General features: G+C 53.4%; 7 protein-coding genes across 7 annotated transcripts; 3 read left to right on the forward strand and 4 right to left on the reverse strand.

Moving 5' to 3' along the window:
* Window positions 1-1,617: 1,617 nt before the first annotated feature.
* On the reverse strand, window positions 1,618-2,409 carry GNI_062000 (hypothetical protein; the record flags this gene model as incomplete). Its single annotated transcript, XM_011136261.1, has 1 exon — window positions 1,618-2,409. One exon carries the CDS (start codon window positions 2,407-2,409, stop codon window positions 1,618-1,620), a length of 792 nt encoding a protein of 263 aa, XP_011134563.1.
* A 760-nt stretch (window positions 2,410-3,169) lies between these two features.
* On the reverse strand, window positions 3,170-4,459 carry GNI_062010 (hypothetical protein; the record flags this gene model as incomplete). Its single annotated transcript, XM_011136262.1, has 1 exon — window positions 3,170-4,459. The coding sequence occupies one exon, from the start codon at window positions 4,457-4,459 to the stop codon at window positions 3,170-3,172; it is 1,290 nt and encodes a 429-aa protein (XP_011134564.1).
* A 1,033-nt stretch (window positions 4,460-5,492) lies between these two features.
* Window positions 5,493-6,350, forward strand: GNI_062020 (putative transmembrane protein; the record flags this gene model as incomplete). Its single annotated transcript, XM_011136263.1, has 1 exon — window positions 5,493-6,350. The coding sequence occupies one exon, from the start codon at window positions 5,493-5,495 to the stop codon at window positions 6,348-6,350; it is 858 nt and encodes a 285-aa protein (XP_011134565.1).
* Window positions 6,351-6,541: 191 nt separating this feature from the next.
* Window positions 6,542-6,868, forward strand: GNI_062030 (putative thioredoxin domain protein; the record flags this gene model as incomplete). The annotated part of the gene is made up of 1 exon (XM_011136264.1): window positions 6,542-6,868. The coding sequence occupies one exon, from the start codon at window positions 6,542-6,544 to the stop codon at window positions 6,866-6,868; it is 327 nt and encodes a 108-aa protein (XP_011134566.1).
* A 193-nt stretch (window positions 6,869-7,061) lies between these two features.
* On the reverse strand, window positions 7,062-8,126 carry GNI_062040 (hypothetical protein; the record flags this gene model as incomplete). The annotated part of the gene is made up of 1 exon (XM_011136265.1): window positions 7,062-8,126. One exon carries the CDS (start codon window positions 8,124-8,126, stop codon window positions 7,062-7,064), a length of 1,065 nt encoding a protein of 354 aa, XP_011134567.1.
* Window positions 8,127-8,914: 788 nt separating this feature from the next.
* GNI_062050 (hypothetical protein) lies at window positions 8,915-9,928 on the reverse strand (the record flags this gene model as incomplete). The annotated part of the gene is made up of 1 exon (XM_011136266.1): window positions 8,915-9,928. One exon carries the CDS (start codon window positions 9,926-9,928, stop codon window positions 8,915-8,917), a length of 1,014 nt encoding a protein of 337 aa, XP_011134568.1.
* Window positions 9,929-10,365: 437 nt separating this feature from the next.
* On the forward strand, window positions 10,366-10,668 carry GNI_062060 (hypothetical protein; the record flags this gene model as incomplete). Its single annotated transcript, XM_011136267.1, has 1 exon — window positions 10,366-10,668. The coding sequence occupies one exon, from the start codon at window positions 10,366-10,368 to the stop codon at window positions 10,666-10,668; it is 303 nt and encodes a 100-aa protein (XP_011134569.1).
* Between the last annotated feature and the right edge of the window lie 5 nt (window positions 10,669-10,673).

Genomic DNA, 10,673 nt, shown 5'->3' on the forward strand with positions numbered 1-10,673 from the left:
CGGAGGCGGGGGACGACGTCTTGGATGAGGTGCTCGTATCTGTGCCACTGTTGGAAGTGGGAGTACTAGGTCAGCCCCGGTGACGATCCTGTATGGCGATTCTCCGGTTGTAGGGTGCGGGGTGTAACGGATGGTGGAGGCGACGATCTCGGGGAAGCTCCAGGGGGTCGTCGACGTGAAGGAGCTGATGGAGCGGTTGAGATATTGGTGGAAGGCTTCGACGACGCTGTTCCCTTGTGGATAGTACGCCGAGCAGAACAGACAGTTGATGCCTAACCCTTGGCATCGTTCCTGGAACTCGGTAGCTCGGAAGGCGTTGTCGCTTAGCAGATTTCGGGGTGTCCCGAGTAGGCTGAGCCAGTTGCAGTGAACGCTTCCCAGAGATCTACGGCTCGGACGGTGTTGAGGGGGACCGCGATCGCGAACTTGCTGAGGTGATCGATGCATGTGAAGAGGTAGTATTGTCGCTTTTGGAACCATATCGGGCCGACGGTGTCGCAGGCGACAATCTCGAACAGTCCAGTTGAGAGTAGGTTACCCCTGACGAAGTCGACAGCCGTGTGCCTCCTCCTGATGCGAGGGGAACGTTTCGTTGAGTGTCAGGACGCATGGCTGTACGTCAGTGTGTGAGGCGAGGACCCATCGAGCGTCGATGTCCTCGTCCAGTTTGCTGAACTGGATGTCCCTAGTGAAGATGTCTACGTGTTGCTGGTCCCGGCCGGCGCGGTAGACAACCTTGAACTGAAATTCTTGGAGGAACATCGCCCAGCGTGCGATGCGCGACTTCTCCGTGTTCCAGAGTCATTTGAGGCTTTGATGGTCAGTGCGGAGCTCACGTTGCTGGAATGCCACCGAGACAGTATCACGAAGATTCCTGGAGCGACGCATCCTTGACGTGTCATCTTCAACTGGACGACCTGGTTCGTGAACTGGAGCGAGTCTCGGCAAAATAAGATACCACTGCAATTGAGAAGAAATGCCGAGACAGGGTCGGGATGTCATTTTCGCGGACGTGAAATACAACTAAGGGCACATATATGAAGCCCCCTGAAGCAATCAGGATGAATTTACCGACCGACTGACCCGGCTGACAACCAGCCAACCACCTTGTACTGACTCAACGCGAGATGGCGAACCTATATGCCCTGGTGTCCAAGACGGGCAAATCCAGGGGACTTGCCTTGTTCCAGAACGGAGCCGTGACACGTATCGGCAGCGGCCCTACGAGAGGCAGGGGTCGCGGACGAAGCAGAGATTACTGCAGGTTGAAGGTGGCACGCTGGACATGAACTGAGGGTTTTGGAGTGTGCCGATCGAGGAGGGGACGGCGACGACGATGTGGGGCCATCGGTGAGTGCGTTGGCCAAGGGAACGAGCCCGGATTTTTGTTGAAGGCAATCGTCAAGGGGGTCGAGTTGGAAGGTTTTGGAGTGTGCCGATCGAGGAGGGGTACAAGCCGCTTTTACAAATCCAGTCTTTAAGTTTTGACGTCGTCCCACTCGGCATCAACAACTCAGCACCCAGCTGCAGGAAGGAGCTACAGAGCTTTTCAGGGTGTTGCCCAGCAGCAAGAAAAAGCAAATCCTAGAGCTGTGCAACTACCTACGTCCTTGCGTGTCAAAGCCGATGCAGCCCGGCCGGATAAGTAAGCACCACTTCTCCCACGCCGTGTTCCTGCTCGGTCCACTGTTCGCCGACAGCCACTGCCACGGCCGGTGCTTCGGCCCCCAATCTGTTCAGTGCGCCAACGGCCCTACTCCAGGTGACATGTTGTGGATGGCAGGGTTGGTAGAAGGGAATGTCGCAAGTCTTGATGTGTCTCGTTTTCTTTATATTGCATCGGACAAGCTTATGCAGATTGAACTTCAGGCCCTCGGCCCGAATGGCCCTCCAGTACGGGCCATCATGGAGTGCGAGTAAGTACTTGGTTCGTTCCTCACGTATTTCAAGCAAGTAATTAGCCCGGTCTTTCTCTGACAGGTCCGTTGGATCCATGGCTTTACTGTGGAGATAACTCTCCTTGATCAAGTGCCAGTTAAAGCTGTCCAGCCACCCAAGCAACCGTGCCCTCAAGTCGCTCTGGGCACGACCGTCTTCCCAAGCCCCGGCGAAAGTGGACAAGCAATAGTGAAGCGCCCTCAGCACGTGACAACACAACTCCTTCTTCGCACGAAACTCGCCGTGCAGTTCTTGCAGCTCCTCATTCGACAACTTCTCGTGCCTCGCGTTCTCCAAGCCAACTACCATGTTTGGCATGTCCGCAAGGATCTCGCAGCCATCAACCAGTAGTCTCTCAAGGTCATTCGAAATCTCAAAGTCATCCGAAATCTCGGTATCGCCGGTCGACAATTCAAACGAGCCAAAGGCGTCCACCAGATCCACCCACTTATCATCCACTCCAAAAGTCATCACTACTTTAGCCAGGACTTCCCACCCGACTCCACTCAGTCTGTCAATACCCCTTAAACACTTCATTTGAAAACCCCCCACTAAAAGAAATGTGGCACCGTTTTGTCACAGGCAACGTTCGGTTCGTTCATGTGAGCCGCATTTGTCGTCCGCAACACTCAGTGGGAACGGGGTCTGAGACGAGGGTGCATTATCAGTCAAGCCAGTCTCCTGCACGCACGCGGTTGACCGCTGCTCTTGTGGCTTGCATCCATCCCGATTTTTTCCCCTTCTCGAGCTTCTTCGGTACCTTCTTCTTTAGGTCGATTGTCTCTCCTACTCCGTCAAGCTCTCTTCTCCCTGGAACATCGAACCTCATCGTATGGTTCCCCGAGTTTGACGTCTTCGTCAAAACGCAGAGAGGTTTATGCTTCGCCTCGCCTTACACGTGCTCGGCAGGCATTTAAGTCGCATTGCTGGTCCCGAGCCGTGTGTTGATAGCCTCTCATGCTTCCTGGAGCGACGCGGAAACTCTGGGTCACTCAAAAACGAACTTTCCAAGATATAACATTCCACTCGACAAAGGCGGCGAGATTGCAATTCCGAGTCGTGAGGGGTAGTGCGTCTTTCAATAATTGAGTCCCCCCGTACTCTACTGCTGGTTGGACGTGCCCCAATTGGACTGTTGTCGTTTTTCTTGTTACCATAATTCTGTCTCTTCTCCAAAAAAAAACCGTTGGCACAGCTGCCGTTGGCACAGCTGCCGACTTACGCTGGGCCTTTAGATGGGTCCTGCAGCAGCCCCATCCGCATCGTCGTCATCAGACAGCCCCCAGGTCAGGCGTCCTGTTTTCGCTGCATCAAAGAGACTCAACAGGTTCCGCCTAGTTTCATACAATGTTCTCTTCCGGGTGTGGTTCATTACCGACTCTTGCGCGATCCACTCATCGCCGGCATTCACTGCCACGGTTGGCCTCCTGGCCCATGGCAGCTCTTCCAGGGCGCCAACGGCCTGAGCCCAGGCGACGTGTTCCGACCGCCGGGGTTGGTAGAAGGGAATGTCGCAGGTTTTGATGTGCTTGGTGCGTTTGAGTTTACACCGAATAAGTTTGTGCAGATTGAACTTAAGATCTTCGGCACGCGCGACCTCTGGGTTAAGATGGCGACGACAGAATCTAAGTAAGTGCTTGCTTGGGTTCTCTATACTTAACTCTTCTGAATCGTTGTCGGCCAAGTCCTTTTCTGAGTCCTCTTCTGAGTCCTCTTCTGAGTCGTAAGTGGTTGACTCTTCTGAGTCGTTCTCGGCCAAGTCCTTAACTGAATCGTACTTGGCTAAGTCCTTCTCTGAATCGTACTTGGCTAAATCGTCATCTGAGTAACTTTGGTCGATCAGGTCATTCATAGCTTTACTCTCCATGACCTCTGCCGAGCTACATACGAATCCATCCAACCAATAACGCACCGGATCCAAATGCCGCAACCTCTCTCGTGTCTGGCGGTGCTGAGCTTCAGAACTACTGTCCCTGTACTCCTCGAAAATATAAATACAATCATCTTGGCTCATGCGTGTGTGAAAACGACACAGCCAACCAATCAATGGTTCCCGTACCTTCTGCGGAACCCTGACTTTCGCGAAGACGAACAAACAGTCATGAAGGGCCCTCAGGACGTGAAAGCACAGATCCTTCTTCGCACGAAACTCGCTGTGCAATTCTTCCAGCTCCTCAGGCAACAATTTCACGTGCTCAACATCCTCCAGGCCAATTACCATGTCTGGCATGTCCTTGAGGATCTTACAAGCATCAACCACTAGTCTCTCAAGGTCATCCGAGGCTTCAAGGTCATCCGAGGCTTCAAGGTCATCCGAGGCCTCATGGTCATCCGAGGCCTCATGGTCATCCAAGGCCTCGTGGTCGTTCGAACCCTCGGTATCGCCGCTCCACAATTCTAACGAGCCAAAGGCCTTCACCAGATCCACCCGCTTGTTATCCACTCCAAAAGTCATCACCACCTTGGCCAACGCTCCCCATTTGCTCCCGTGCCGTACGTCAGCAGCTCGCAGACACTTCATTCGAAAATCGTTCTCGAAGAGATTTTTTTTTGGAACTGGTCTACCGTGAGTTGCTTCAGCAACGACTTAGCCCGGCTCGTGCGCCGGGGCCTGCTGGCACTCGTTGCTACCTGGTTGCTTCTGGGGGAGGGATGTTGTTATTGCTCTTATTGTTGCGACATCGACAGCGCCCTGTGTTAGACGGACTATGCTCCTCGCACTTTCTCATTCATCCTGACGCAGCTTACGGCGCCCCGAGAGTCCCGATGTGGACCTAGCACGTGAATACTTCCAGGTGGTTCGGCTTGCGATGACATGTGGAGGAATGAGCTACTATTGTTGTTTGTGGTTTGTGTGTGAAAAGAATGTGGAGTTGCATGCCGCCCTTCGAAAGGCGTGGGTGCATAGTCGGAGGCGGTGGTCTACACACTTGAAGTGAGTAGCTAGAGCGCTGAATGTGAACGACGAAAACGGTTCTAGCAAGAAAGCGGGTGACGGGGAGACCCAGACTCAACAGGGACTCTGCTGGTGAAAAGCAGCCGGTTAGACCAAGGAATAAAATGCGAACGTCTTTGTACACCGCTGTGGACAGACGCTGTTGGCGACCTGCTGTACAGAGACGTGGTGAAAAAAAGGCCATGACGAACCCCAATCGCGTGGGATTTGGTTTGAAAGGTTCGTGAGCGCGGCGGAGGGTGGGTGTGAGCGGAATCATGGGGATTGGTATCTCAATGTCGATCTTAAAACTCTAAGGGCAGAAAATTGGATGGAATCAAGTTGAACAGTTGATTCCACCCAAAACCACATCTTGTCAGTCTTTAGTGATCAGCAACCCGCCCCGCAGTGGAAATCAAAGCTCTTCCTGCACGCTGAAAACGCTGGCGCGGCGTCCGTGTTCGCTAAAAGCAAGCGCGCGCATGTGGTTAGCCTCCCCACCAAGAATAACGGATTTTTCTAATAACCTCCTCAAGGACTTTCGCATTAAATCTCACCGACCGCAATATCGGTGTTTTGGACCGGCAGCGAAAATAAATAAAAATAATAAAATTTAATTATGAGATCAGCAGCAATCAAGTCAACCCTGGGGTCTGGCGTTTCACCCGTTCTGTTGGGCTTTATCCCGGTGGGAATAGCGCATATCTCACTGTACGCGACTCGAGGCTCACTCAGCATGGAGAGGCAGGGTGATGCTTATAGTAATCCAAGGCCCGCCGATAATGCTTCGCCGTGCGAGGTGGCTTCCGCGGTGGTCAAGGAGATCCTCTCCCCTGGGCCGCCCGACAAATGTCCTCCCGACAGCGTGCCTTATGGGCAGCAGTATTGGACGCAGGGTACGTCACAGGTCCAGCAGCAGCAGCAGCAGTCTTGGGTCCAGGTCCAGCCGCAGCAGTCTTGTGCCCAGTCTTGTGCCCAGGTCCAGCCGCAGCAGTCTTGGCCTCAGACCCAACCGCAACTGATCGACCCTTCGGTGTTGTTTCCTCGCGTTAGGGAGCTACTGGATCCGCAAGAGAGAGTGCCCGACACGTTTGAGGAGTTTTCAACTGCCACCTTCAGGGACCCGTTTTTAAGACGCATGCAAAGCACAGTGCTGGAGGAATACGACAGGCTGAAAGAGCAGTTTATACAGGAGATAGCGGGCAAGGTTCATAACCATTGTGACATGGCCTACTATATCAACAACACCTACTTTTACGCCTGGCTTCTCGGACGACCCATGACCTCTGCAGAACAAGCCAAGGCTGCCTTAATCGGCAAACAGAACAAGGTCTCTTTCCTCCAAGACTTCGCTAACAAGACCATGACAAATGGACTGGCAGACACAAAACATCTAAACGACGACCACCTGGATTTCGATGATAGTGATTATGAAATAGACGAAGATGACAGCTACGAGGTTCTCCAATCGTTCTAACCCCATTCGACAGCTCCTAAACCCTAAGGTGATTATAAATCTTAAGGTGCTCATATATAGCGACAGAAATTACTATAGTGATAGAAACTACTATCGTGATAGAAACTACCTTCCTTATATTGTAACAGAAGGCTCTGATCACAACAGATCCTCAATGCATTAAAATATACGACGCTAAATAATATTGGCCGATGGATTATACGGGTTGCATTGTTTACTACCACGGGGAGTTGATGTGCGTGCGTGACAGCCAGACTAAGCAGTCGTGGTGTCCAGACTGTGTTGAACTCGAGGAACGAGTGTGTCAAGCAGCCTCCAAAAGACCTGCCAAACTCGTCCAGGTGTCTGTGGGAGACAGGCCCACTTGGAAGGACCCGGAGTGCAGCTATCGCAAGGCTCCCTTCAACCTTACCGAAATACCTACTCTTGTTCAGTACGATACAGAAGGTCATGAGGTAAAACGGTTGGTTTGTGACGACATCAAAAATGAATCAAAGCTGCAACAATTTTTTGAATAGTCTACGTAACCCAGGACTAGCCCGAATGCGTTCCATTTCTTTTGGCCACCACACTCGTGTGTTTTTTCCGTGCGGTGTATTCGGAGAATGCTTCTGAACGAGACCTCTTATGCTAGACCTCTTATGCTAGACCTCTTGGGCAAATTAATTAATCAATGAACTAAAAAGAAACTATCTACGTTGCTCAAAAAGCTTAGTGTTTAGCAGCCTCGCCGACAAACATCTGGACGAGAGAAGTTTCTATCTGTTCCATAACTCTGCGGTAGCCCTTGGGGTCGGAAATATTAAGCTTAAAGAATGCGGTGGGGACTTCTTCAGCGACTGCTTTATCATTAATGGGGGAAGTCTCAAGAGACTTGACTTCAGCCGACTTGAACTGAGCAGACTTAGCTTCAGCTGACCTGGTTTCAGCCGACTTGAACTGAGCAGACTTAGCTTCAGCAGACTTGGTTTCAGCAAACTTGACTTCAGCAGACTTGACTTCAGCAGACTTGGTTTCAGCAAACTTGGTTTCAGCAGACTTGGTTTCAGCAGACTTGGTTTCAACAGCACACCTGGAGGAAGTCTTTTGTTCGGTTTCCTCACTGGCGGACCAGGACCAGTCATGAGTAGACCAGGAGGAGGCGGACCACTCCTTACCAGACCATTCGCGAGCGGCCTCCTTGCTCACTTCTCCCTTGCTCACTTCTTCCCTGCTCGCTTCTTCCTTGCTCACACAGCCACTGCCGCACTTTGCGCACCCGTTAGCAACGCTCGGCTTCATGCTCCCGGTTTCTGGCGCCGGGGTCTGGATTTCCGGAGTGGTGGTCAATGTCTCGGCTTCCGCTTCAGCGGATGTAGTTTGACTGCCGGTTTGGTTGGCCTTCCTAAGGGTCTCCAAAGGCACGCTGCTTTGGACAAAGTAGCTGTATTGAGAGTACTTATTCTTGTCACGGTATTCGCTTTGGTACTTGGCGGCATGGTCGTTTTCGACGGCCATGGAGTACTCAGACGCGCCATCTTTCTTCACATACCGACAAGCGACGTCATAGTCGGGGTCGGTAGGCTCCACGTTGTCCGTCAACTGCCGCTTCTCGCTCGCCGCAGTAAACTTGCCACTGTCTTGTCCTCTCTGATACTTGTATTCCATCTCAAGCGAATCAGCCTTCGCCTCGATCTCGTTGAGCGCCGCGCCCGAAGGGGCAATTGGGGAACTCAGTCCCAGCACCGCCAAATGGCCGCAGCCGTCATTGTTTCTTCCTGACTGTATAGTCTTCATGTTTTACTCAAAAATTTTTAGAAGGAAAAAAAAGATTCCTGAAAAGCCCCGGGCAATTTTATACCACGGAACTACTACATCGCGGGGCACCCATCCGCCTGGAGACTCCGTACGCGTCTCGAGCGTACCAGAACACAACGTGGAACCCGCTGCTGTATAACTTAACGCCCTGCCCGCCATAACACAACTTTCACAAAAAGAGGACGTATAGGACACAACGGGCTGGCAGAGTTCATCAGGACTCGTGACCGGCCCTTTTATAGACCTATTTAATTCCTTTGGTGCCCTCATTCTGCCCACAGATTGTAAGGGACAGAAAGAACTGACCGTGTGCGTCCGGTCGTACACCCAGTACCCCTTTAAGAATCCTACTTGATTTGATCCCCTTGACGTTCAAGCACCGATATTATTGACTTGGGCCTACCTACTGCTATGCGTGCATGTCCATGAATGCGCGCCACCCACCCTTCGATTCCCGGGTGGGATGGTGGGGCAGACTCACGAAGAGGTTCAGCGGACCAAACCCACCACCGTGAAGTTATCCACCGTTGATGCCATGGTTACAAGAGCGCACAGACTGTTCAAGCAACGAGTTGTCCACGAACACGTGTTCCGAGGCCACGAACACGTGTTCCGAGGCCACGAACACGTGTTCCGAGGACGACCGAGGACAAGCAAGCCCTACGAACAAGTGAATATGCACAAGCCACCAGCTACCATTGTTTTGATTAGAAAAAAGTAACTACTGTCAGTTAAGCCTAGTACGTCAGTTTGGCGTTGGGGAGGAGTTAGAATTCCTCGATGACGGTGAACCCTTCGACGTCCTCCTGCTGAGTATCGTCCTCGTTATCGGACTCGGCATTTTCCGCATCGGTGGCGGAGGGCGCATGGTTGAGCATGGCCTTATCGGCCTCTGCGTTGATCCAGGCCATTTTCTGGGCGACACCGGCTTGCTGTGCGCGGAGGTATTCCTCACCGGTCATAGGGCGGCCGATGAGCCAGGCATAGAAGACGACGTCATTGATGAAGAAAGCGAGGTCGCAAGGTCCATGGATCTCAGGTGCCACTGCCTCCACGAAATGTTGACGCAACTTGTCATAATTCTCGTTCACCAAATTCTGAATCTTCACCAACTGAGGGTCACGGAATGTGGCCGATTGGAACTCCGGCAAAGTCGCAGGAATCTCCTCCCGCTGTGCGGCGCCCAGCAGAGACTCCAATCGCGCGCATAATGCCTCGGCCGCGACTGGCTGCGCTACTGCTTGCGTAACTGGCTGTGCCACCGGGCAAGCCAGAGCCTGTTGGCCAACCTGGTAGGGCACAGCAGCAGTCTGTGCAACCTGGTAGGGCACAACCTGGTACGGCACAGCAGCAGTCTGTGCAACCTGGTAGGGCACAGCAGCAGTCTGTGCAACCTGATAGGGCACAGCACCAGTCTGTGCAACCTGATAGGGCACAGCAGCAGTCTGTGCAGCCGGCATGGGCGCCTGCGCAGAAGGTTCGAATGCGACGGGTTCGAAGATTAGCTCGACCACCGGCGCAGCAGAGGCCGGAGCCACGGCGGGCACAGCTTCCACCACCGGCACGGCTTCCACGACGGGCGCGGCTTCCGTGGCCGTCTTCAACGACTCCGGCGCGGCCGGCGTCGCATCCGAGGGCGGGAAGAATGTGATGCGCGCGTCGATGTGCGCGTGACCGATTGCGCCGGACGACAAAGCGCCTGACGCCACAAGGGCCTCCCCCGCCACAAGGACGTTGGGAATGAAGCCGAACCTGGAAGCAAAGGTGACCACGCTCTTCATGATACAATAATAATAAAATAAATTCTTGGTCGCGGGGGCCGGCATCTAAAGTCCTCCCCGGAGGTCGGCCAGCCAGGCCGGTCGGTCTTGGAGGTCGGCCGCTCGGGATTCTGCTTGCGGCCGGATACTCCGCCAGTACCTCCCTGTCCCGCCTTTCTGTACGTGCTTGCGTCTTTGTCAATCTGGGCGGTAACACTTATCGTGTCAAACGACCCTGTAAACGCACGCGTGTTTGCAGAACTGACAGTGGACTGACAGTGAACTGACACTGGACTGACAGTAGGAGGGGTCAGTTTGTCACGCAAACCGTTTGGGTCATACAGGCCGCTCGGGTCATGCAAACCGCTTGGCGTGTGCGGTGAAGCTGTTGTGGTGGATGGGCACAGTTTAAAACCTGGGGAGAAATACGGGGAAAGGGGCATTTGCCTTGGTAAAATATGCTCGGCCCGCAGGGTCACATTAAGGAGGCGGTGAGCGTGGTATACGCGAGCCGCACTAAGGCAGACCACAATGAACCCATAGTGCCGCCAGGGCAGTTGGCGAAGATTTGCGCCCAGGAGGAGCTACGCTGGAGTGCGGACACCATCCCGATTCGGAGCCACGGAACCAAGGACCTGAGTACGGCCACAAGACGGGTCGGACTTGCCCGAGTCAAGGCCGCCTGCCAGAACTACGACCTGCTCCGCACCTACGAAGGTCTCGGACGGTCTCCCAGCCGCTCCATCAACTTGGCCGAGTAAGCCCC

This window comes from Gregarina niphandrodes (assembly GCF_000223845.1).
Source record: "Gregarina niphandrodes unplaced genomic scaffold scaffold00009, whole genome shotgun sequence".
In the NCBI taxonomy this organism is placed as follows: Eukaryota; Apicomplexa; class Conoidasida; order Eugregarinorida; family Gregarinidae; genus Gregarina; species Gregarina niphandrodes.